This window comes from Orcinus orca, chromosome 11, assembly GCF_937001465.1.
Source record: "Orcinus orca chromosome 11, mOrcOrc1.1, whole genome shotgun sequence".
In the NCBI taxonomy this organism is placed as follows: Eukaryota; Metazoa; Chordata; class Mammalia; order Artiodactyla; family Delphinidae; genus Orcinus; species Orcinus orca.
The window spans coordinates 94,681,349-94,706,591 of NC_064569.1; the positions used below are offsets into that span (position 1 = coordinate 94,681,349).

Consider the following 25,243-nt stretch of genomic DNA (forward strand, 5'->3'; position numbering starts at 1 on the left):
CCTATACCTTAGAAAAGGCAGGTCCACATGGTCTGCCTCTAGAACTAGGCTTCTGACCACAATGCTGTTTACCACTCATGGAAGAGGGAGTAAGTTTGTTCTCCATGGCACTCACTGATTCAGTGGGTTCCGTGGATGTTTTTATAGCACATTTCCAGTAATAATTTCTCAGACAAAAGTTGTATTATCATTAATTTTTTTCTTGATATTTTCTAGATTGTAAAATTCATAATTTTTCGTGTAGAAAAATTTGGAAGTCTAAAAAGAGAATTAAAAAGCTCCTGTAATTTCACCACTCAAAGACAACCATTGTTAACACTTTGGTGTATTTCTCTCAATCGTTCAATATTTTTCATAAATATTTTTCAAGGAAAAAATTGGCAGTGCTTGCTTTAGCTCTAATAAGATTCATGTCACGGAAAAATAAAAATTTTATTTTGATAAATTCTGAAAGTTCCTTCTTTTGGCTAGGTTTCTGCCTCAATGCTCAAGCAGTTTCCCAACAGTGGCCTGAATCCAGGTCTTTTCAATGTGGGGCCCCAGTTATCTCCTCAACAAATTGCCATGCTGAGCCAGCTTCCACAGATTCCCCAGTTTCAGTTGGTAAGTAGCAGATTTTCCTCCTATAGCTAAAAAGGTTACTTGCTTTTTTTTCTTTTTTTTTTTTTCTCTTTAGCTTTTATTTGCTTCATTTCATGCAAACTGTTGAGTGTGCTTAAGGGTTGATATATCAGCTCAACTGCAGGTAAATGTGACCCGTAGACTGGGAACTCGGTGGTGCTTCCTTCACGGGCACTTAATTCATTCACAGTTTTCCCAGTAAGTCTGTCTTAAGGAAACTTGCGTCCTCTCTTTCTCCGCTGCTTTGTAGGCGTGTCAGCTGCTCCTGCAGCAGCAGCAACAGCAGCAGTTGTTACAGAACCAGAGGAAGCTTTCTCAAGCCGTGCGCCAGCAGCAGGAGCAGCAGGTACGTGGCACTGGAAGGGTCCCCCTGGTGCTCCACGGGAGGAATGCGTCTCTCCTTAACCTCTTCGATGGCAAACATGACTCAAATGCCGCCTTTCCCCGTGAGGTTCAGGGTGTTGGCTTCTCACGTGTCCGTTTTCCCTTGCGCCTGCTCGCCTCCAGCTGGCTCGAATGGTGAGCGCCCTGCAGCAGCAGCAGCAGCAGCAGAGGCAGCCCAGCATGAAACATTCGCCGTCTCATCCCGTTGGGCCCAAGCCGCATCTGGACAACATGGTCCCCAACGCTCTAAATGTGGGGCTCCCAGACCTTCAAACCAAAGGGCCAATACCTGGATATGGTTCTGGTAAGCTGTGAAGTAATGAAAACTGCCTGTTGAAAAATACCTGCCAGTCATGTTCTCAGCCTGGGGGTTGGACCTACATTACGCTGTTTTCACAACAGTTGTGCAGGGTAGGTGAATATTTGTATCCCTCTCTTTCAGGTGAGATATCTGAGTTATTGATATCCTAGAGTCTCAGTGGTTTCCTGAAGCTCACCACACAGTAAATAACAGAGACAGGCCTCCACCTTCTCTGGGTCCAAAGCAATCTTTTATTACTTGTGAGTGGCAATCAGCTCTCCTACCACCAGGAATTTTTTCAAGCTAGTTAAATGTTTGTACCTGCTGTGACTGCTACACACGTCTGAGGTTATAATCTAATAAATTATGTACAAGTTGAGGCGTTTAGCTCTCCAGATAAAATTACCTTCTCTTGAAAAAATGGGGAACTGATATTAAAATTATAAGGCAAACTGATAAAATTCTTCTGATATTAGTATCTCATCTGATTTAAATAGAATTAGCACAAGTAAAGTTATACCTTTGACATTCATCAAGAATTTGTTGGCAGGCAAATCGTAGCTCTTTCAGAACTGGGGAACATGTTGTAAGCAGAGTCCAATCAGTGAGGCAGCAGTGATTTAAAAATAAAATTTAAAAGGTACCACACCCCACAGCGTTTTTCTTCTCAGACTGACAACATTTAGATTTTCTTTCAGTAAAGACCATACTGTTCTCTGCAAACTCAAAAACAAGAGTTTGGGGAGACTTGAAATCCATACTCCCAGGTGACAAAGTGACCCTGGACAAATGGCCCTGCTCTCTGTGCTCTGTGAGGTGCCCACTGCCCCCTGGGGAGGCCACATCCAGAGAAGAGCAGAGAGTTCAAGGACTCCTTGATCCTGGATAGTTGTAAGGGAATTAATTTACAGATCCTCAGGTTCTACCAACTGTACTTAAAAATGATTGCCTGAGAACTGACTTTTAAATTCAAAATAAACTTTCTTCCATATGACATAAAAGAAGGGCAGATTCTCCACCATCCCATATCCTATTAGAGCATGCTTCTCTGAGGTTCCAGGCAAGGAGGAAGCCTCCCTTGATGACCAATGATGGTGCCATTACCCCTGGGTTTCCAGTCTTCACCTTCTGAATCGTGTCTTCTGTTACAGATGAAGCTTGACATAAGAGCCTGGGTGTGTTGGTGTGTGTTCAGTTGTTCTGAATTTAGACACTGTACATGATAGTGAAGTGGGGCAACTGTGCTTCTTTTATATCCACTTTAGTCAAAGGGTGCGTAGTTCTTGAAAAGGAATCCAGTCGTATAAAGCAAAGAGAGCATCTGGAGGCCACAAGTGGCTTTTCCACTTGTTTTAAGAACACAGTTCTTTTCAGGCCTTCTCAGTACTCGTCCTGAGGGTATGTCTTAGTTGAAAAGAAAAGCACCTTTGAGCAGCTTGAGCAGTATAGTTTAGTGAGACTGACTCTTTGAAACAGACGTTTTCACAGCGAACCAGGTAAAGCCTGTGGATAAACTTTTATGTGATTTCCTTTAGACTGGGTATGCACTGGTCAATTAGTTGTTAAAAACCTAAAATCATGATGTATTTATTTCAATGACAGTCTTTATAACATCTTTACTATCTGCTGCCCCCTATTAAAAAGTAAAATTATGTGTTGGCTACAAATCTGTTAATTTTTAGCAGTGTATACCTCTCTTATTTATTAAATATATAGAAAAATTTTATCATGATGTCTTATTAGATTAATCGTGTTGTTTGTGATTATTATACTTAACTATTCCTAATGACTAAAGGATCAGAGTTCAGTATATATACATATGTACATTTACTGAAGAAATTTCATGGGTTGTTTTTTTTTAAAATCATATTCCTGTTTCATAAGTAACTTAAAAAGTTAGTTCTGCATTATAATCCAAATTAAGTAAGGAGGAAGAACATATTGACTTATTTATATCTGCTCACTTATTAAACAATGGATAAATTAATTTTATTAGGTCTTTATATTAATTGTGATCTGACCACTTATAATCTGCCTTACAAGATGCATTTTGCAGTTTATTTCACAGTTACAATTCTCCTTAATTCATATTACCACATTTCTTGGAATTGAAAAATTGGGACTGAAAACAAGTCTGATTTGGCTATTTTGAATAAATTGAATCTATAGCTGTAAGATTTTGATGAAAATATAGTTAAAGCATTTACACAGGTTAAAATTTTTTCAAAAAAGATTATATGGCAAAGCTGTAATAAAATGAATGAATATACATGAGTATAAATGGTGCTGAGTATAGCAAACTAAAAAAAAAAATACCTGTAGGTTAAAGACTAGCAAGAATAATTAAGTTTCTTAATAAATATTGATAAAGCCTCTACTGGTATATTTTCTCAGAATTAAAAAGTTGAATGACTTTCATGACTGCTTAACGGGTTACCCTTAGCTATTTTTGTTTCTGTTTTTTTTTAATATTTATTTTTTTGTCTGCTTTGGGTGTTCATTGTGGAGCACGGGCTTCCCTCTAGTTGCAGCGTGGAGGCTTCTCTCTAGTTGTGGCATGAGGGTTTTCTCTTCTCTAGTTGTGGCGCATGGGCTCCAGGGCTCGTGAGCTCTGTAGTTTGCAGCACGCAGGCTCTCTAGTTGAGGTGCACGAGCTCAGTAGTTGTGGCACGCAGGCTTAGTTGCCCCGCGGCATGTGGGATCTTAGTTCCCTAACCAGGGATCAAATCCGCATCCCCTGCATTGGAAGGTGGATTCTTTACCACTGGACCACCAGGGAAATCCCCCTAGCTGATTGTTTTTGTAAAGTAGATGGTTTCTAATTTTCTGCTTTTAGCAAAATGGAAAATATACCTAATTGAATTGTCATGTGATAATGACCTGTCTAAAAATTAGTATTTATACTAAATATATACTAAATACTAAAAGTAGTTTTAGTATTTGTTTTATTGAGCAGGTGGGGGGGAGGAAATATACCTAAAAAGGAATGTAAAATAACTGATGTAATTACAAGACTCCTCCTTTTCCCATCGCCTTATTTGTGTAAGATATCTTAGTGCTTTATCAAGACTACAAAAATTTTTTAAATAGGAATAGTGTGAACTAAATCTCATTCTAGTATTAAGTCATAGTCACTCACAAATATCTGAACTAATGGAGAAGCAAAGTCACTCATCAGGAAGGGCATGTCAAATAAAATTTTATGTTTAAAATTTATCAAAATATGTAATATTTCTGTGTATGGTATATCCAGTGAAAAGTAGAGTTATGAATAGTAGAGATTATTAAAATAGCAGAAGAATAACTGTATCTTTCCTGGTATTATGGTGTGTCAATATCACATGTGCATGTGGACATGGATTAGAACAGTTGTATTAAAGGGGCAACTGTGGATGATTTGTTTCTTTTATAATTTATTCTTTATTATAATTATTATTTTTTAACATCTTTATTGGCATGTAATTGCTTTACAATGGTGTGTTAGTTTCTGCTTTATAACAAAGTGAATCAGCTATACATACACATATATCCCCATATCTCCTCCCTATCCCACCCCTCTAGAGGGTTACAAAGCACTGAGCTGATCTCCCTGTGCTATGCGGCCGCTTCCCACTAGCTAGCTATTTTACACTTGGTAGTGTATATGTGTCCATGCCACTCTCTCACTTTGTCCCAGCTTACCCTTCCCCCTCCCCGTGTCCTCAAGTCCATTCTCTACGTCTGCGTCTTTATTCCTGTCCTGCCCCTAGGTTCATCAGAAACTTTTTTTTTTTTTTAAGATTCCATATATATGTGTTAGCATACGGTATTTGTTTTTCTCTTTCTGAGTTACTTCACTCTGTATGACAGACTCTAGGTCCCTCCACCTCACTACAAATAACTCAGTTTCGTTTCTTTTTATGGGTGAGTAATATTCCATTTTATATATGTGCCACATCTTCTTTATCCATTTATAATTATTATAAAACCCCAGGAACTTGTTTTTTAATCTGCAACCAAAGTAATAGTGGAAAATATAGAACTACGGCAAAGAGAGTGAAGGAGTGATCAATTAAGGACAAGTTAATTTGAGAGAGTGTCCTTAAGGAGGTAAGCCCTGAGACAAGTGGTAGTGATGAATAGACAACGAATTAGAGTGTGTGGCAAAGAAAGTAATTCTGGCAAGGACAGATAAGGTAGTCAAGAGCTTGTATTTGTAAGAATGATAAGGGAGGTAAAAGGAATGTACTGGTGAAATGAGGCCCTGGAAAGGCAAGGGGCATGTCTTATCTCTGATTGTACCTTAGCTCCTAACACAGAGCCTGGCACAAATTAGGCTCTCCATAAATATTCATTGGACTGAACTAAATGACTTGTTTGATTAGAATTTCTGTCGGGGAACTGGAGAATTACTGGAGGCTACTTGATGGACTGAGGAAGTTTGGTGTGATGAAATAGCAAGGACAGTCAAGTCAGTGTTTTCCTGGGTTTGGAGGTGTGATAGCTCATGAGCAGCCCCAGAGGTCACGAGTGGAGTGCCCTCTGCCTTCTGTTAATGCAGCCTCTAGAGCACAGAATTCCTTTCATCCAGATTTGTTGAGCACATTCTATTCTAACGTCAGGCCAGTCACTATGTGACATCGAAGAAAGATACAGTTACATACAACCTTGCACTGATTTTCCTCTCATAGTTTTGGGTTTGTAGATTGGACCTTTCAAGGCACTTATCTCCTGTGTGTTTTTGGGTTTTTTGTTTTTTTGCCCTCTTCAGTTTTTTTTCCTTACTACACTTTATTGCTTAGTTAACGGTGCTGCCATATCGTGTTGGCATTTAATCCACAAGTTTCTAATGAGAAAGATGCCCACTTTACCTAAGGTTCAGGGGGAACTGCTCAAACTCTTTTCTCTCCTAAGATTTATAACTCTTACTAATTTTTAATATTTTATGTGTCACAGAAGAACTCTAAGCAGCTGAAATTAAATAACTTTAATTCATTGTGAGTTTTAAATTTTAGAGCAACTTTAAAGAAAATTAATATATAAAGGAATGGTTTCTTACCTTACTAATCCTTACATTCTTCTTTTTAATCTTCACCAGAATCCCAGGTTATTTTCAAAAGCTCTTTCTCAATGATTAGAACCGAGCTTTCAGATGGCCTGGAATCCAGGCACTTTGGGCCGGTTTTCTAAGTCAAAGGTAGAGGTGTAATTTACCCAAGGAGTAAACCCACGTAGGCCACTAAAGCTGTATCAGAGAAGGCCCTTGTTCCTTTCAACCTCCCTGTCCTCCAGTCTCATTTCATTTTAGCCACATAGGACAAAAGGGAAAATATCTTAAACTCTTCTTTTTTACAAAGGAGGGTTCGGGGACTTCCCTGGTGGCGCAGTGATTAAGAATTTGCCTGCCAATGCAGGGGACACGGGTTCAAGCCCTGGTCCGGGAAGATCCCACATGCCGCGGAGCAACTAAGCCCATGCGCCACAACTACTGAGCCTGCGCTCTGGAGCCCACGAGCCACAACTACTGAAGCCCACGAGCCACAACTGCTGAAGCCCGCGCGCCTAGAGCCCGTGCTCCGCGACAAGAGAAACCACCGCAATGAGAAGCCCGCGCACCGCAGCAAAGAGTAGCCATTGCCCACCGCAACTAGAGAAGACCTGCGTGCAGCAACAAAGACCCAACATAGCCAAAAAATAAATTAATTAATTTAAAAATAATAATAAATAAAATAAAAAGAAGGGTTCAATCTGAAATATTTCCAGCTCCTTCCAAGGACTTGTGCTCCCCACCCACACCCTCCAAGCAACCACTTGGACTAGTAAAGTCAGTTACAAACTGTGTGAAAGGACAGTGTTCTGTATATTAATAGCAACATTTTAAACAGGTCAAGAAAGGTGTTAGAACTGATTTGATTTATTGTGCATTTATAAAACTATCCCTGACAAGAGAAGCACAGGGGAGAAAAATGTGACCTGGGCCCCCAATGGGATTTGGATAGATGGAACTTGAGGGCCAATAAGACAACACCAGATGGTAGGAGAGTAAAGTGGATACAGCGTGGAGTCTGGCCTGGCTGGAGCTGCACGTCCACTAGGGGAAGAATAGACCCCGCAGGCCACCTGAGCTGAGGCGTGGTGGGAACCCTGCTGACCTCCTTGGGTGTCCATGCTTGCCTGTTGTTGCCACCCTATCTGTGGCTCATTCTCCTTTTTCTGTTTTTTACTCATTATTCTTCCCTTCCCCCTGTTTCAGTGGTTGATTTTAGTCCTTTACTTTTTTTGAGCATCAGTTGGAAAAGTATTAAATACATTCTGACCCAGAATGGATGGTGGGCCCTGTGAGGCTACATCAACAAGCCTGTCCTGTCTGGCTTTCACCTGTCCGGCCCTGTGCAGTGGGATAATGTTACCTGCCAAAACCCTTGCTAAAAGCCTGACACCTGGCAGCACACGGCGAAGTAAACGGAATCTCTCGCCAATTGCCTAGTCAAGCTATGGGGTCTTTGTCATTATATAAAAACTTTTTCAGATTGATCTCCCAGATTCTATCTACCCCATTCTCACACTGTCAGGTCTCTTTGTAAAATACAGGTCTAGTTATCTCTCCTCACTTGCTGAAGAATTTCATCTCCTGTCTTAGAGGGGAAAAAAAGGTCTAGACTCCTCAGCCTGATACATGAAGACCCTACACGCCACGCCACTTCATCGCTCCCTATCTCACTGCATCCATAGGCAGCCAAGCATTGGAGTCACATTGGGCTTGTCATCATTCCCTACACACGCCTGATAGTCACCAGTCAGAGCTTTGTACTTGGTTTCCTTGACTTACTCGCCTACCTCGCCTAGGTCCAGGATCAGTGTCCCTCTGCAAAGCCTTTCCTCCGCCAGAGACCCTGCCACAACTTAATAGCTGCTGTTACACCAGGTTGGGGTTTTGTTTTGTTTTGTTTTTAAATTTATTCATTTATTTATTTATTTATTTTGGCTGCGTTGGGTCTTTGTTGCAGTGCATGGGCTTCTCGTTGCGGTGGCTTCTCTTATTGTGGAGCGTGGGCTCTAGGCGCACAGGCTTCAGTAGTTCTGGTGCACGGGCTTAGTTGCTCTGCGGCATGTGGAATCTTCCCAGGCCAGCGCTCGAACCTGTGTCTCTTGCATTGGCAGACAGATTCTTGTTTTGTTTCGTTTTGTTTTGTTTTTTGCGGTACGAGGGCCTCTCACTGCTGTGGCCTCTCCTGTGTCCAGAGAGCACAGGCTCCAGACGCGCAGGCTCAGCGGCCATGGCTCACGGGACCAGCCACTCTGCGGCATGCAGGCTCAGTAGTTGTGGCACACAGGCTTAGTTGCTCCACGGCATGTGGGATCTTCCTGGACCAGAGCTCGAACCTGTGTCCCCTGCATTGACAGACGGATTGTTAACCACGGCGCTGCAAGGGAAGCGCCCACCATGTTGGTTTGATGTGTAGACGTCTCCATCTCAGTTGGAGAATTGCTGGCCCCACGTTCTGTTTGATGCAGATGGATAAGTGAATGCACACATGCACTGAGATGGTCTTAATGAGATGGCAGTCATACATGTTTTCATACCTGAACAGAGTCGTCACTTTTTTAGCAAGCAGGAGCCAGGATCAGCATTTTGAATCAAAATATCTGTTTCTGAGTGAAGAAAACTTCATGTGAATTGGTCTTTAAGTGAAAAATGAAGCTATTCATGGGTTCTGCCTCAGAACTCTTGGTTACTGATACTAGAAACTTATAAAAAGACGTAAAATGTGGTTCTCCATTTTAGGCTTCAGCTCTGGCGGCATGGACTACGGCATGGTTGGTGGGAAGGAGGCTGGAACAGAGTCTCGCTTTAAACAGTGGACCTCCATGATGGAGGGACTGCCCTCTGTAGCCACACAGGAAGCCAATATGCACAAAAATGGTAAGAGCAAACAAAGCTTCATGACTTGGAGCTGTTCTGACTCTCAGCAAGCCTTGATGAAGTGGCCTAGAAACTTCCTTTGAAGCACAGATCTTTTTTAGCTTTTTCCTAATGAGTCTCTTGATTTTCCCCCCCAGTCCTGTGATCACCTAGGAGAGGAAGATTGGGGTTGTGTGTATTTCAAATTATAAGAAACTTGAAGGTGCTAGTTCCACTTAAGGGCAGCAAAATTTCCCACCTGCAATTGGATTGAGGGCAGTAGCAGTGAACTTGAGCTCCCTTTGTTAAAACCCTAATAAATTGGCTGAGAGAACAGAATCAGTTTTTGGAGCTACAAGAGAGAGATCACAACAAATATATATCATGATGATTGTTTGAGCTCTTTGATCTCCAAAAGATGACTAATAGATCAATACATGAGGTTTGAACTTTACACAAAGCTTTCTTGTTCTTCATGAATGACAGTGTCTGCAAGACAGCAGTTGAGGGCATTGTAGGCTTTGGTTTTGAATGTGGGTCAGCTCTTCCATCTCTGTAATTCTCTGTAAGAGCATCTCCATTTCCCTTTGAAATAGATGAAAGGTCTTAGGACCTTCCTTCAGCCTTTGTTTCAATGTTTGTTTCATTTGACAGTAATTTACTTGGATTCAGCTGTATCCATGAGAACCAAGTGTAAATAGGTTTTGGACTGGCTCCTGCAGGGGCTTCCTGGCAGCCTCAGCCCCATCAGTCTGGAGCCTTTCAGGGTTCCTTTATAAACCCGTCTTTCATGTGCCCATCCAGGAGGCTGGTGAAGTTCTCTGCCTGCTGTCCCTAAGCATTATCATTTGATTTCATGCTAAAAAATCAAGAGTGATGTATTGAAATTATCAAATCTGTTTCTGGACTGAATAATCTAAGCTCAGCATCTATAGCTTTGGACACTTAGGCTGCTTCCTTAGGCTGATGATTCATTAAGTCCCCTTGTCCCCAAAGACATGATAGGTGTATGATTGTAAATGCACAGTGGCATATGAGAAGCTATCTTACAGGTAAAATACTCGCTTGCCTTTTTAGAGCTTATAGGTAATGTTTTCCCATTTCCTTAGCAATCCCCAAGGTAATTGAGCTTTTCATTTCCTACTACTTCAGTACTGTGTGCCCTCGAGTCAAATTCCTGTCAGTGGCTCCAGAAAAGCAAATGACTTCTCTTAGCTGAGCATGGAGACAGTGTGATAATACTTGTGCTAGGCCAAACCAAACAGATTATTTTAATTGATATTTACACAAATACTTTCTTTTCTTTTTTTTTATTTTTGGCCACGTCGTGTGGAATGCAAGATCTTAGTTCCCCGACTAGGGATTGAACCCGTGCCCCCTGCAGTGGAAGCATTAAGTCTTAACCACTGGACCACCAGGGAAGTCCCTACACAAATATTTTAATACATTACCCTGGAAGTAATTTTATCTGTTCATAAACAGCATCCTAAGAGTAGATCAGGTAACACAATACAGCATGTAAAATTCATTTGAAAGATAAGTAGAATGGTATCTCACAGAGGTCAAAATTTTCATTTAAAGTAAAGTTCATTTTTTGTTAGTTTAAGGGAATTATTAAGCTTTTAATTTTTTTCCTGCCTCCCAGCATATAAAATGCATGAAGGGGGCACCAACAAAACTGAAATGCTCTTGGGACAGCAGTTTTACAAAGGATTTGCTGTTCTTCATGTGTGGAGCCGTGGATCTCAGAGCTGCAGAGTTCACTGCTGGCCCTGTGCTGGCAGAGACCCTCGGCGGGAATGCTGTCTCATTGCTTTGGAATTTAAAGCAATTGCAGATGCCTTTCTCTCCAGCAAACTCCCTCTGTTTTCTCTGCTTCTTCCAGCTAAACTAGGCCTGATCAGCACTTAAAGACTTGGGTGGGTTGGTGTCAGTAGAAATGTAATTAAAAACCCTTCTATGTGCCGCAAATTGTTGAGTATTTTTCCTATTCCTCATTCCTAGGTCATTAGTGTAAAAACTGGGGGGATGATGGTATGATTCGTAGTTGATGAAAGTTTTGTTAACTTCATAAGACCATGGAATTTTAAAATTGAAAGGGACGTTCAGGAATGAGAACAGTGCTGTGTGCATAAGTGCAGACTGAGAGGCTAGAAAGGTGAGATGAGTTGTCATGGTCCTCCTGCTTCCTAATTATGCAGTGGCTTTCAAGCATGACCTCTAATTCCAGGACTCTTTTTACTGCATACTGTGTTTGAGTTCCTCTAAATGAAAGCGCAACAAGTTCTGTTCATAAGAGTCCTTTCTGGTGTGAATTAGTTACCTTTCTCTTTTCTCAGGCGCTATAGTGGCCCCTGGTAAGACCCGAGGAGGGTCACCGTACAACCAGTTTGATATCATCCCGGGTGACACACTGGGTGGCCATACGGGTCCTGCTGGTGATAGCTGGTTACCTGCCAAATCTCCACCAACAAATAAAATCGGAAGTAAATCCAGCAATGCCAGCTGGCCTCCAGGTATCGTACAGGAAATGTTTTTTCTGGGATATCATTTTTTTTATCATTGTTAATTTCAGGTTCTGAACAGATTGCTTCTGACACTCACAGGCATTCACTTTGATTTTTTTCATTCAGTAATTATTGTCTGATAAAAGCAGGGAAGAATTTGCTATGGGAAGATAGCAAATTTTCATTAGAGGGGGTCTCTGCTCTGTAGAGTTCAGTCAAGAACATAGGTGTGAGCACTGATCACCTACAAGGCAAGTTACTGTGTGGTAAATACTGCACAGGCACAGATAGGCCAGAGGAGGTCCGTGGAGTGCAGCCTGGGAGTAAAATAAGGTGACCTTGGAGCCGGGACTTGGCATTCATCCATGCAAAGGATGCCTTGAAACGTGGGTTCTTCTGAAATGTCCAGTGAATTGATTAGTTTATTCACTGAGCAAGTATTTATTATCAGGTTCTAGGTATGCAGTAGTGAGTGCAGTGAGACTGTTTGCTATTTGTTTTCTCTTTTTATTCTGATACAAGTAATCTATTTTCATTGTAGAAAAAACTTTTAATTTATTAAAGCAAAATTAAAAACAAGTTTGGTATATGTCCTTCTAAACCTCTTTCTATACGGGTATATTTGAGCTATGAATATGTATAGTTTCTAGTATAATGCATATTCATATGTACTACATACTGTTCTTCCTCATCATGATTAGGAAAGTAAAAGTTTAATATAGCTTTAAATATGATTTAAATTAACCAATAAAAAATTGTAAACACTTAAATATTTTCTAGGCTTTCTCATGATAAGCCAAATTATTCCTGTGGTTGTCCCTGGACATTCCCCTCAGTAGTGGTCAGATGTGTTTTCTTTTGTGCATCTGAGCCAATTTCCAGTGAGATAAGTGGGAGAAATATCTCTTCTCCAACTCAGATTTTCTCCCAGTTTTTGTCCTAGATGCCCCACAGTTGTCATGAGACCACACTACTGTATCCTGCCTCCCTGCCCTCAGGCCTGAATTTCCCTGGGAGCAGGGCCTGGGGCCAGACCTTGAAGGTCTGTGGCATCAAGTTCCCAAGCAGAGAAAGAAGGTCGGCATGTCGTGATAGCACAGGAGTGCTGCTGGCAAAGTATATGTCAGGCCAACTTTTTTTTTTTTTTTAATGATGAAAATCTGAGCTAAAATAGATTCAGAATTTAGACTTCACAGATCTATTTCTTGTATCAAAAAATAACTTTACCACGTTTTGAACAACTTCCTACCTCTATCCAATATTTGTTCTCCTTACCTCAGAATTCCAACCAGGAGTGCCATGGAAAGGTATCCAAAACATTGACCCTGAATCTGACCCCTATGTCACCCCAGGAAGTGTGCTGGGGGGTACAGCCACATCTCCCATTGTAGATACTGACCACCAACTTCTGCGGGATAACACCACAGGTAAATAAGTGAAACACCCCTCGTGTTTATTCAGCACCCAGTATTTTCATGTTTGGCAGGCTGTGGCTTCATTTGTACTTGCTGGTATCTCACCAGAAAACATAGGAATACGTAGCTTTTCACATTTAGTTTTTAGATATAGTTTGTCCTTCCTCTTATTTAAGGTTAAATAAAATACTTCAAGATTTCACTAGTTATGCTGACATTTATCTGCACTGTTTTCATTTCGTTCTTCATTCGTCATCCAAAGGGTCTAATTCTTCCCTCAACACCTCGCTGCCTTCACCTGGTGCCTGGCCCTACAGTGCCTCTGACAACTCCTTCAGCAACGTTCATAGCACTTCAGGTACGCGTGTGACCCATTTCTGCCCCTTCGCTAGCGCTTTCCTGTCTGGCTGCCTTCTGCAAAGGAAATTGGCGTTTATTTCTTAAGGAATAAATAGCTTAGGTCATCGTGGATGGAGACACACCTCTTATTGGCCACGTCCTTGGGGAACTTGCAGTCAGTCTCAACAGAGGCAGGGTGAGACAAATACAGCTTTAGGACCAAGACAGATGGTGACATAATTACAGGGAGCTATGGGTGTTGAGAGGGCAGAGGTTATATCCTGATGACACAAGTGCTTTTCTTTTAACCAGTCTGCCAAGAAAATCAGGGGCCGTGGGAAGAACCAGTTAAGTCCAGGTTGTTATTCCTAAGGCAGCCAATTAGAGCTTGCTTTTCTCCAAAAATTCTGCCACTTACAGACAAAGGCTAAGGGCAGATGGCCAAGGGGAAAAAAAGAGGACCTTGGTTAATTCTACCAACAACACTTGTTGAGTTCCGTGTGTGTGTGTGTGTGTGTGTGTGTGTGTGTGTGTGTGTGTGTGTGTGTGTGTGTAAGACAATAGGGAATGGAAAACTTAATGGTTATAACAGAGCCTTTGAAGTCACTTACTTAGCACAACGCCTTATAGATTGGTAGACCAATCATTAGTAATTGGCACCTTGGTCTTGCAAAAGTTGGACCTTAAAGCCATTAAAGTCATTAAGGCTTCTGACGTTTATCCAGGCGAATGCAAATAAAACAAATCCTTAGCTACCTACTAAGGCTCTGCAGGTTAATGTACTTACAGATTGTCTTCTTTTTCTTTCCACCTCTGTCATATCAGCAGTGCAACAGTAACCTCTCAGGACCAGGCAACATGCTAAGCCTTCAGCGTGAATTCTTATCTTACCTTCACCAAAGTCTGTGGGGGAGGTCCCGCTATTACCCCCATTTTGTAGATAAAGAAACTGAGATTCAGACAGCTGATAGAATTTGCCTCGGGTCCGAGTGAGTGTGTAAAGGAGCCAACTCCGTATTCCATGTTTCTAAACACCACCCTACATTATGCTTTTATAGGACTTCAACCTTTTTTTTTTTAACTTTTTTTTGTGTGTGTGTGGCTACACTGCATGGCATGTGGGATCTTAGTTCCCCGACCAGGGATTGACCCATGCCCCCTGCAGTGGAAGTGCACAGTCTTAACCACTGGACTGCCAGGGAAGTCCCCTAGGGCTTCTACCTTTACATAAAAACTCATTTTCACCTCTTTTATTCCTGTAACTGCCCATGCCTCTGTTTTAACTATTTTATCTTTCGTTTACAAGCAGTCACCTGAGAGATGACTCAAGCATCACCCTTGTTTAAAACTAAATGTATACATTTCCAACCCTCACCCACACAAATTTTCTTTTATTTATTTATTTATTTATTTATTTTTGGCTGTGTTGGGTCTTAGTTGCTGCACACAGGCTTTCTAGTTGCAGTGAGCAGGGGTTTCTTATTGTCATGGCTTCTCTTGTTGTGGAGCACGGGCTCTAGGTGTGCAGGCTCAGTAGTTGTGGCTCGCGGGCTCTAGAGTGCAGGCTCAGTAGTTGTGGCACACAGGCTCAGCTGCTCTGTGGCATGTGGGATCTTCCCGGGGCAGGGCTTGAACCCGAGTCCCTGCATTGGCAGGCGGATTCTTAACCACTGCGCCACCAGGGAAGTCCTGTCTTTCTTTCTTAACTAAGTCTCTTTCTCAGTGGTGCTGCTGCACATCACTTAGTTGCAGCATCTCAGTCTTCCCTCTCGCCTCTTCCTCACTCTTTCCTGTCTCCCTCACTTGCTGGATCCAGCCAGTGATGACGTCTCCCAAGTGGTTTCTTCTCTCTCAGATCCATTTCTTCTCTTCCATTCTCTTTGCTGTCATCCACGTTTTGGCCCTAGTTTAAACACTACCTGCTAAATCTACTGCAAAAACTCCTGATAGCATCTGAAACTGCCCCCAGCAGACCTTTATGGCCTCCTTTACCTCTCTGCTACTGTGAAGTGTTGTTCGGCCAAAACTGGGGAGAAACATATTTGGTACAAAGAGAGTTTAAGTTGAAGCTCGGTTTCTATTTTCCTGTCTTGCTGAGCCGTCCATTTATATCAGTCCTTCAAGACTTGTCTTGGCAAAGTCGTTGCTGACAGCCCAGCATTGTCATTCTCCTCCATGTATTGAACATATATGATGTTGCTGGGTTACCAGTTCTGTTGTTCATCTTTTCTGTTTTCCCGTCTGAACTTGAAGTTCTTGGGAACAACTGTTTATATTATCCATAGCACTGATTTAGCACCTTAAAAGCAGAGTAAGCCCTTGGTGAATATTTGTTGATTATATTTTTAAAATCTGTTTGAATGTTATCTAGTATTCTGGATCAAGAAAAGTTTAATTTTTAATGTACTTTCCATTCAATCAGTGAGTATTTATAGAATAAGTACTTTAGCTCTGCCTGGGTTCACATTCTACTATATCTAAGTATAAGTAAGACTAATGACTTTAAGAATACTTTCCTTGAATTTATCTTCCTTTTCAGGTTGTGTTTAGCTAAGAAAGCAGTAGAGAATTAGTTATCTTATTAACTCTTTAGCTCATGTGTTAATTTGTCAATTCAGAGTAAGAGTCATTGAAAATTTATATTTGATAAGCTCAGAGAACAAAATTATTTTGCGCCTCTTAAATTGTGCCCTTAATATTTTTAGAATTTAAGCACGTATGTATTCGTGTGTGCGTGTGTATGTGTATTTGTTAACAAAAGTGACCTGTCTAACCTAATTTCCTCCTTAATTTTCTCTTCTTATAGCAAAGTTCCCTGATTACAAATCGACATGGTCCCCAGATCCCATAGGACACAACCCCACTCATCTCTCCAACAAGATGTGGAAAAACCATATTTCCTCAAGGAACACTACACCGCTGCCCCGCCCGCCTCCCGGTCTGACCAACCCCAAACCGTCATCTCCCTGGAGCAGCACAGCACCCCGCTCAGTCAGGGGGTGGGGGACACAGGACTCACGGCTTGCCTCTGGTGAGAAGGATCTGCCTAAAGGAGCATCATTGTTCCAACCCGAGGGGCTTATGTTCACACAAATGTTGAAGACACGATGAACTCAGAGGAAATCACGGTTGTCGGGTAGAGGAAAAAGTATCTCTTGAGTGGAGAATTGAAGTCAGCATAAGGCAGAGGGACCCAAGAACTCCCGAGGTACTGACAGAGTAAAGATGAGAACCCTGGGAGGACAACGTTGTCTTGCGAATAAGGCGCAAGAGCGCATAGGATCAAGGTCTAGGAGAAGAGAACTGGCTATTCAGTGACAGGATGAAGGAGGTCAGAGTGAGGCAGAAGAAGATGGTTTATAAGAGGAGAGAGGAACCATGTGGGCTGTTTGAAAATGTGTCTCACGCGTGGCTATCTTAATTTTTTGATCGTTCTTCCTGATCTTTTTTTCTGGTTGCTTCCAGCCTCCACCTGGAGTGATGGTGGTTCAGTTCGTCCTAGTTACTGGCTGGTTCTTCACAATCTCACTCCACAGGTAACCACGCTTTCTTGGGATTTTCTGGATGGGACTTGATTGTATTAAGAGAGGGAAAGTCCGAGGTTTGTGGGGCTAGCAGAGAGGAGAGCTCGTTTATTTCCTGGTCACCACAGAGAGGTCCCGCCTGCAGGGGTGAGTCTCCCCAGCTAAGGCCCGAAGCCTACTTCTGAAGCTGGGGGGATGCTGGACACTCAGCTTCATGCCTGCCTTCATGGTGATGTTAACACGTGTAGTTTATAAATAGGGAGCATGGGGTGGTGTTATCTGGTGAATTCTGTTTAGCAGAGATAACTTGCTGTGTGGATCTGCCTGTCAGAATCTGGAACCAAGCAAAAAAGTTACCTGTTTTTGTGTTACTCATTCAACGAGACTTGTGGCTCACTGGTAACCATTTTTATGCTTCATTCATACACCATTAACCATCCATCTCTGCAGTAGAAGGAATGTGTGGATTTCGTGGCTTAAATGCCGTATGTGTGAATTTCTGAATTTTCATTTCCTGTCTGTTCTCTTCTTCTCTGTAGATGGCATTACTGATTTGCTCTCATCAGAACGTGCTCTCTGGGTTGTTGTTACAGTGGTGGGGTTTCATTTACACCAAACCTCCCTCCCTTCTGCTTGAGTTGCCTGATAACTGACATATTTGCAGCAGCAAACATGGAGCAGTCAAATGAGGTTAAATGGACCCGTGGAAACTGAGCCCAGGGCCTTCATGTGGACTTGACAGCACAACCTTTACAACACCTTGTTAAAAAGGAATCAATTATACCTCCCTCCCTTTGACACAGAGATTAAATTGTCTGACATTTAATTCATAAGTGGAGTCATGCACACTTTACTAAGCCAGCATTTTCCAGAGTGTTCCCATGGGATATTAATAGGTCTCTGGCCTAATATGTTTGTAATACATACTTGATTAAACAAAATGAAGCAGGTGCCTTCATTATGAGGCTTCTTAGACCCTTTACTGTGCTTTAACATGTGTTATGATCCTCTGTGGGGAAATACAGATTCTCCTAAATTTATTTGCCCAGTGAACCCATTTGTGGGGAGTAAATCTGGGGCTCGTATTTCAAGGTTCATGTTGAGATGGACAGCTTTCTAAATACAGTTAACGTGAGGAACTATCTGGAACTGGAACGGCTCTTAATCTCCATATCTAATCAACTCAGCTGAAAGCCCTGGGTTATTTATTTAGCAAAGAGTTGACTGACGTATGGACATTTTAAATAACCATCCTCAAAACATGCCTCATTATTTCTAAGTTGTCACAGTGCGGTGGGTGTAATATGGTTAGGATGAGAGAAGCAGTGTTAAAAGGAGCCTGTATTATCGTATGAAAAATAGTAAAGGTACAAACTACTATGGATAAGATAAATAAGCTACAAGGCTATATTGTACAACACAGGGAATATAGCCAATGTTTTATAACTATAAGTGGAGTATAATCTATAAAAATGTTATACACTTGAAACTAATGTAATTTTGTAAATCAACTATACCTCAATTAAATTTTTTCAATTTAAAAATAAATAAAATTTAAAAATAGTGATTTCATTTGTATATGTATATAAATGAATATAGGCGGGCTTCCCTGGTGGTGCAGTGGTTAAGAATCCGCCTGCCAATGCAGGGAACATGGGTTCGATCCCTGGTCCGGGAAGATCCCACATGCCACGGAGCAACTAAGCCCATGCGCCACAACTACGGCGCCTGTGCTCTAGAGCCCACGAGCCACAACTACTGAGCCCACGTGCCACACATACGGAAGCCCGCACGCCTAGAGCCCGTGCTCCGCAACAAGAGAAGCCACCACAATGAGAAGCCCACGTACCACAACAAAGAGTAGCCCCCGCTCGCCTCAACTAGAGAAAGCCCGCATGCAGCAACGAAGACCCAACACAGCCATAAATAAATAAATTTATTTTTTTTTTAAATGAATATAGGGATTGGCTGTGTTTGTGTTAGAAAGAATTGATTCATTTTAAAAATCAAAACGACCTAATAGCAGACATCTCACTAATCTGAGTCATAGCTTAAAAGGAGGTTATAAGGCCACATTTTGGGGGACCTGGATAAATTTACTTGTCATCACCTACAATTTATTTATAGGGCGTCTATCCCAGAAAAGTCACTTGTGGTATATACTGACATGCTTATATAGTCAATTGTCATTTATAAAACAATGCCAAGAGCTTTTGTCCCATCATTTTCTGTAAAGAATTACAGTGAAACTGCCGGTTTTCATCCTGTAGGGTTTCCATGGTAAAACCACAGAATGTTTCCACTGCTGCCGCCAGTAGCACAACTTTTTAAGGCTATTCCAGTAGTAATCTGTTTCCCTTCCCAAAAAATGAACTGAAATGTTGCACTGAGCAGCTTCAATAAACCTAGTAAAGATCTTGATACAACTAAATCAGAGTGAGTAAAGAGATTTGTTCTCTAAGTCATAGGTGAGGAAGGGCAATTGTCCCTAATCACTGAACACCCTAATGCTGAGAGTCTGACTAGGGTGAGCAGCTATAAAAAAAACCATTGGTCACGCTGGCTGAGGGCAGCAGAAGGCACTAAGAAGTAGGTAGACGTAGAGTCTCTCCTTGAGATGACGAGAGTAGGAGTAAGGAGACATCAGAATCGTCTGAGCTGGGTCAACCGTCAGCATTCTGAATCGTCAGGTGGTCAGCAGTGCCTTTCTTGTCTGTGTCTTTTCTCTGTAGCTTTTTGTGAGATTGGAAGAATGTTACATGAGTAATCATGCTCAGAACTTTGCATGTTCTCTTACATTCTTATTTGGTTACCGTCTTATTTCTGCTTTTTAAGGCTCTACCAATCAGTATAGGTTTACTTGTTTACCTCTTAAGGAAAACAGACCACAGGTTGAATCATATGCTTTTGTTTTGAGCTGTATTTATACAAATTTTTTATCTGCAAAATGGCCACATTAGATCTGAGCCCAGTGCTTTGAATATCTTAAGATTTGCCTTGAAGACCTGTATTCAGTGCAGTCTTTCCCTGCCTCGAGTTCTTCATTTGTCTCTCCTAGACTTATTTAGTACTAATGCTGTTATTTACGAACCGGAAGTCCTTCTCATTCTCAAATATAAGAAAGGTCACTTGACTTCCTTTCCCACCCCATCACCAGTTTTTATCTCATGACTGTCATTACTCTTTAGATTGATGGGTCAACCTTGAGAACCATCTGCATGCAGCATGGCCCACTGCTGACATTCCATCTGAACCTAACCCAGGGCACCGCCCTGATCCGATACAGCACCAAACAGGAGGCGGCCAAGGCCCAAACTGCACTGCACATGTGAGTACCCAGCCTACGCTCACTGAGACAAACATGCATGAAGAGGCACATGTGAGTATTCGGGCACCTGCTTAATTAAACAGAGATGCACGAGAACATGCACACAAACGGCATCCTGACATGAGCAACTGCTTGAGTGCCGAGGTGGCTGATCCCTTCTACTTGCGTAAGCATGCATTGTCCTGTTTGTATCCGATAAGCAGAATTCCAAAAGTAACAGATTTGTGAAGCAGTGAGTAAATTTTTAGTACCATGAAACAAACCCAGTATTGATGAAATGTGAGACGCTGTAAGTGCTGTCCCTTTTCATAATAGGGTCTATAGCTGCTTTCTTTGGCCTCTCTGTGGGTGATGATGGATATTGTGGTCTTAGTGGTAGCAGGGGTTCTGCCTGAAGTAAGTGGGGCTGGATCAGACTCTGGCCATCCTCTTCCCCGCCACTGTCAAGGTGGTGAACAGGAGGAACTGACTCCCCGTGGCTGCAGATGCCATGACAGAAAGGTACACACGGAACAAGCAAGTGATGGGGAGGTCAGGCAGTGAGCCCGGCCCTGAGACAAAGCAGCACTTTAGGTGCCTGGAGCTGGGTCACCTTGATGCTTGGGGCTGTGATCTTTTACCCCCAAGGGGAAAAAAAAAAAAAAAAGAGACGACATTTTACTTGACATACAAATTCCATGTCCCAAGGGATATTGATGTATAATATTCTCCAGTAGTCTGGATATCTGGAGATTGAGTGATACGTTGTTCTCAATCAGTACTTCTCAGTCACCTCTTGGTTAAAATGCAGGTTCCGATCCTGTGATTCTGAAAAGCTTCCAGGGGAGGTGGAAGCTGCTAGTCAAAGGACCACACTTTTGAGTAGTGAGGACTCAAAATACTCAGTCCCTATGCATGCTTTTAGGAGTTTCCTCAAATGCATAGCTCTTTCCCTCCCCTTTTTTCCAGGTGTGTGTTGGGAAACACTACCATCCTGGCTGAGTTTGCCACTGATGATGAAGTTAGCCGCTTTCTGGCACAAGCTCAGCCCCCTACCCCTGCGGCAACCCCGAGTGCACCCGCAGCGGGTTGGCAGTCCCTGGAGACCGGCCAGACCCAGTCAGATCCCGTCGGACCTGCTCTGAATCTTTTCGGTGGGTCCACAGGGCTCGGGCAATGGAGCAGCAGTGCTGGTGGCAGCAGCGGGGCCGATCTTGCTGGCGCTTCATTGTGGGGACCCCCAAACTATTCTTCTAGCTTGTGGGGAGTCCCGACCGTGGAAGACCCCCATAGGATGGGCAGCCCTGCTCCTTTACTACCTGGTGACCTTCTGGGAGGAGGGTCGGATTCAATCTGAACTTAGAACTTTCAACTCTGACCTCGTGACCTTTTTTGGAACAGCAGCAGCACTAACTTGACCTTTTCGTTTTTTTTTTCAACTTGCAATAAATACATTTTTAAAAGGAAAAAAGAAAACGGAGAGAGAAAAAAAGGTGGGTCATTGACAGACTGTCTGAGCACATAGTTGCCTCCCTTATAACTTCAGTTTTTTCGTTTGGAATATGAATCCAAAAAGAGAACATATCACTCTTGAAATACTTGAATCATGAACGCCAACCTAGAAAGACAATGTGAAGCAAGTACACATACCATTTAAATTTAAACACAAAAAAATTAAAAAAATTAGTTTCTAGTTTTTCACTTTTTTCATGTTATATGGAAGTTGTTGCTAAGAAACATATATACTGAAAAAAAAATAGCTTTTTAACTTTGTTTGCACTGGGTGTGTTTCCGTCCTTAGGTCTACCATGTTTGGGAGGGAGGGGAATTCAAAAGAATTGTTGGGGTGGGGGAGGGAAGACTTGACGGAGCCTCACTTTAAAAACAAAAACACAAAAAACCTAAAAAAAAAAACAAAAAAAAAGAAAAAAAAGAAAAAAATTGTGATTGGCTGGTTGGTAAATACCAGTGTGTTCTGGCACATGTAACTGCCCAGGCATGCTCGTTCTGGTATGTGTGTGCACGTGTGTTCATGTGCATTCGCGTGCATCCTTCTCTCTGTCTCTGTGTGTGTGTGTGTGTGTGTGTGTGTGTGTGTGTGTGTGTGTGTGCGCGCGCGCGCGCGCGCGCTCCTGTGTCCTCCTCCTCTCCCCATCCTGATTTCTCAGAAAGCTGCATTGCTGACAGTCCGCAGGCTGGCTGGCCGGCCATCTGCTTTTTATTTTTATTTTTATTTTTTTTAACTATGAGAACACAGGAGCACGAGCACCTCGGGGAGCCACTGCTACTGAAGCCACCCCGTTGGGCTGTATTGAGATGAACAGAGTGCTTTTTAATGAGGAAAGCAGGGAGCTCCTTTACATTTGCAAAGTAGCCCGAGCGTGAGTTTTCTGTCTCTTTTCTTTTGAGCGAGCAGTAGAGTGGAACACTGCCAAGTCCCCAAAACTAGGAAAGCAGGAGGTACCTCTTGGAGCAACTGTGTGTTTATTTATTTCTGTTTTTTTGAAGTAAGTGGCTACTAGTAGGCACATCTGAATATCTGTTAAATTTCATGCTGGCCTTTTCATTAGTCTGAATGGGAACAGACAGTAAGGTAGCTTTTAATGATGTGATGTCTCAAAAGCAGAAAAACTGTGTTCCCCCTTTGTTGTGTAATCGGGTATGAGAAATTGGTCAGAAAGTCAGGTAATGCTGAATTTAAAATTTCTATTGTTTCTCTTTAACATTTTACGAAAACAGAAAAAAAATAAGTTGTGAGCAGCCTCCTGCAAGCATCCGCAGCTCCTCCCTCTCTGCCCCCTTCTTGCTGAGCGTTACCTGTGCCAGGCCGTGGCGTGTTACAGCACCAGGCCATCACTGACAGAAACGTTTACTTAACGAATGTTCTTAAACCAGTGTGTACTTCAAGCGTTTCCTTTTGTTTCTCTGTGTTGTGTATTTCCTGTGTATGTGGTTTTGCTTAGGCAGGTATAACTTAGCAAAGACTTAAGTATTGCACCTTTTTTTGGGTTTTGACCTCTTTTTTTTTCCCTTGTAATGTTGCTTTTTTTATTTCGGTATTTAAAGACTTTTTTTTTTTAAGCATCAATGTAGTAGTACTCTGGGCCGAATAGGGGGCAACTTTTAATCCACAGTTATCACCAACATGTATGTACTTATGTTGGAATCAAAATGTATCAAACTGCTTTTTGTGAAGAGTTACAGCAGACCTGAAGGGTACCCCTTTATACAAAACAGATGGCTGGCGGGGCGGGGGTGGGGGGGGGCGTGTGCCGGTAACGTGGTAGCACTTGTGTGGACATCCCAGTCTGCATTATACTGTTTAACATAAAGTGCCGACATTCTGTACCAGCAAATACCTGCCCATTCCAACCCTTGGTGGGAGCAGACCTCTACTGTCCTCTGTAACTTGCTGCTAGTGAGGACAAGGGAGTTTTTCTTTCTTCAGCATCTTCAGCGAAGGATACAACAATGCCTAATAATGTATTTGACTTTTAGCTTGTGTCTGTGGGTGGGTGGGTGGCTGTGTATAGGAAAAGGCAAAAACCAATTATTTGCATTTAAGTGGTTTTGTGAGACAAAGAATGGGAATTCTGTAGTCCTCTCGGTTTACTCTATTGATGATAAACCTAGCCTCAAAAGAGATTGACGTGCGTAATTCAAGTGAGTGCTTGCTCGTGCAAGTCTTTATGAACCCTTTGTGGGTGGGTGGTCAAACTTGAGTTTCTAGCGTTGGTTTGGTCCCATCGGATGCCTTTAGAAAACTAACTGTGCCCTCCGGTTTTCATCACCACCATGCCCCTTCCACTTCTGCCCATGCACAAAATGTCTCCTTCGAGCCCCACCGACTGCTCTCTGCCTGGGGGCGCAAAACCCTGGCATGTGTGGTGGCCTCCAGGTGAAGAGCAGCTGTGTTCACACATCTACAGAAGGCTGAATCTGAGTGTCCCTGGGCCGGGAGCATGTCCTGAGGCTCACGCGAGCCAGTGGTGACTGTCCACTGCCGCTTTTGGTTCCCTGGCATGTCCTCCCCACCCTCCTCTTTTCCTGCCTGTTGATTCCTTGACCTGCACTATGGGTTAGTTGAGTTCCTTAACGATACTACGGTGAAAGCCGGGTGCTAGAGCCCCTCTTGTTTACAAGACATAATGAGGGATTTGAAATATGTAAAAATAAACATGAGAAGCTAAAATGTTCTTCCATCATAAGCTTAAAGGGAAAAAAACTGAAAACTTAAAAAAAGACCAAAAAGTGCATATATATATACATATAAATATATATTTTAGATGAAGACTAACTCTGGGAGCATTTAACAGTGTTTTTTGTTTTTAACATTTATTTTCCTGCTTTAAAATTTGCAAGCGTTCTCAGGAATTCTAGGGTAGGAAGCCAGATTTTGGAAGATGGTTTATTTAACCATATCTTATCCTAGATAGACGGCTGTTTCTTTCCTGTTAATAAACTTTTACAAGTTCCTGAAACTTCAGAAAGTTTAAACAATTTTTACTTAAAATGTAAAAAGAAAAGTCTCCAAACATTATTGTCATACTGGGGATCACACATTTTAAAACATGTAGAAAGAAATATTTTTTAAAAATTATCAATTTAGCAGCAACAGGTAAATTCACGAGCTTAAAAGATATGGGAGAAGGATTAAGCTTTATAAGTGCTCTAGCATGGATTCATTGGAAATTGTGCATAATTTAGTGGGAGAGTGTTTGGTGTGTATAAATGGGAATGCCATCACTTTATTCCTTTCCGTTTAAGACTGAACATTTAAATCTCCCCTTGGAACTTTTGATTTTCTTTAAAGGAACCTTTCACCCTGTCTCCCCAACCCCAGCAACAAAAGAAAGGATCAAAGAAAGAAACAACAGCTTAAAAAAAAAAGTAACTCTAATCTGTAAAGTAGTACGGTTGGATTGCTGAGAATCTATGTAAAGAGTTAGGAAATATAGGTTAA

At 42.1% G+C, this 25,243-nt stretch overlaps 1 protein-coding gene across 16 annotated transcripts in view; it reads left to right on the forward strand.

The window, feature by feature from the left end:
• Window positions 1-23,361, forward strand: part of TNRC6B (trinucleotide repeat containing adaptor 6B) — a 251,404-nt gene extending 228,043 nt beyond the window's left edge. For 15 of the 16 annotated variants that reach the window (XM_033404923.2, XM_033404928.2, XM_049693900.1 and 12 more), the window contains 11 exons: window positions 472-603; window positions 872-967; window positions 1,129-1,309; window positions 9,072-9,209; window positions 11,528-11,704; window positions 12,976-13,122; window positions 13,373-13,468; window positions 16,256-16,480; window positions 16,915-16,985; window positions 20,162-20,301; window positions 21,250-23,361. In XM_033404923.2, the coding sequence (XP_033260814.1) occupies window positions 472-603; window positions 872-967; window positions 1,129-1,309; window positions 9,072-9,209; window positions 11,528-11,704; window positions 12,976-13,122; window positions 13,373-13,468; window positions 16,256-16,480; window positions 16,915-16,985; window positions 20,162-20,301; window positions 21,250-21,637 (1,791 nt within the window). In that variant the 3' untranslated portion in view covers window positions 21,638-23,361. Of the gene's footprint in view, window positions 1-471; window positions 604-871; window positions 968-1,128; window positions 1,310-9,071; window positions 9,210-11,527; window positions 11,705-12,975; window positions 13,123-13,372; window positions 13,469-16,255; window positions 16,481-16,914; window positions 16,986-20,161; window positions 20,306-21,249 lie in introns of those variants that run through there. The other variant, XM_049693904.1, reaches the window with a different exon arrangement.
• The last annotated feature ends 1,882 nt before the right edge of the window (window positions 23,362-25,243 follow it).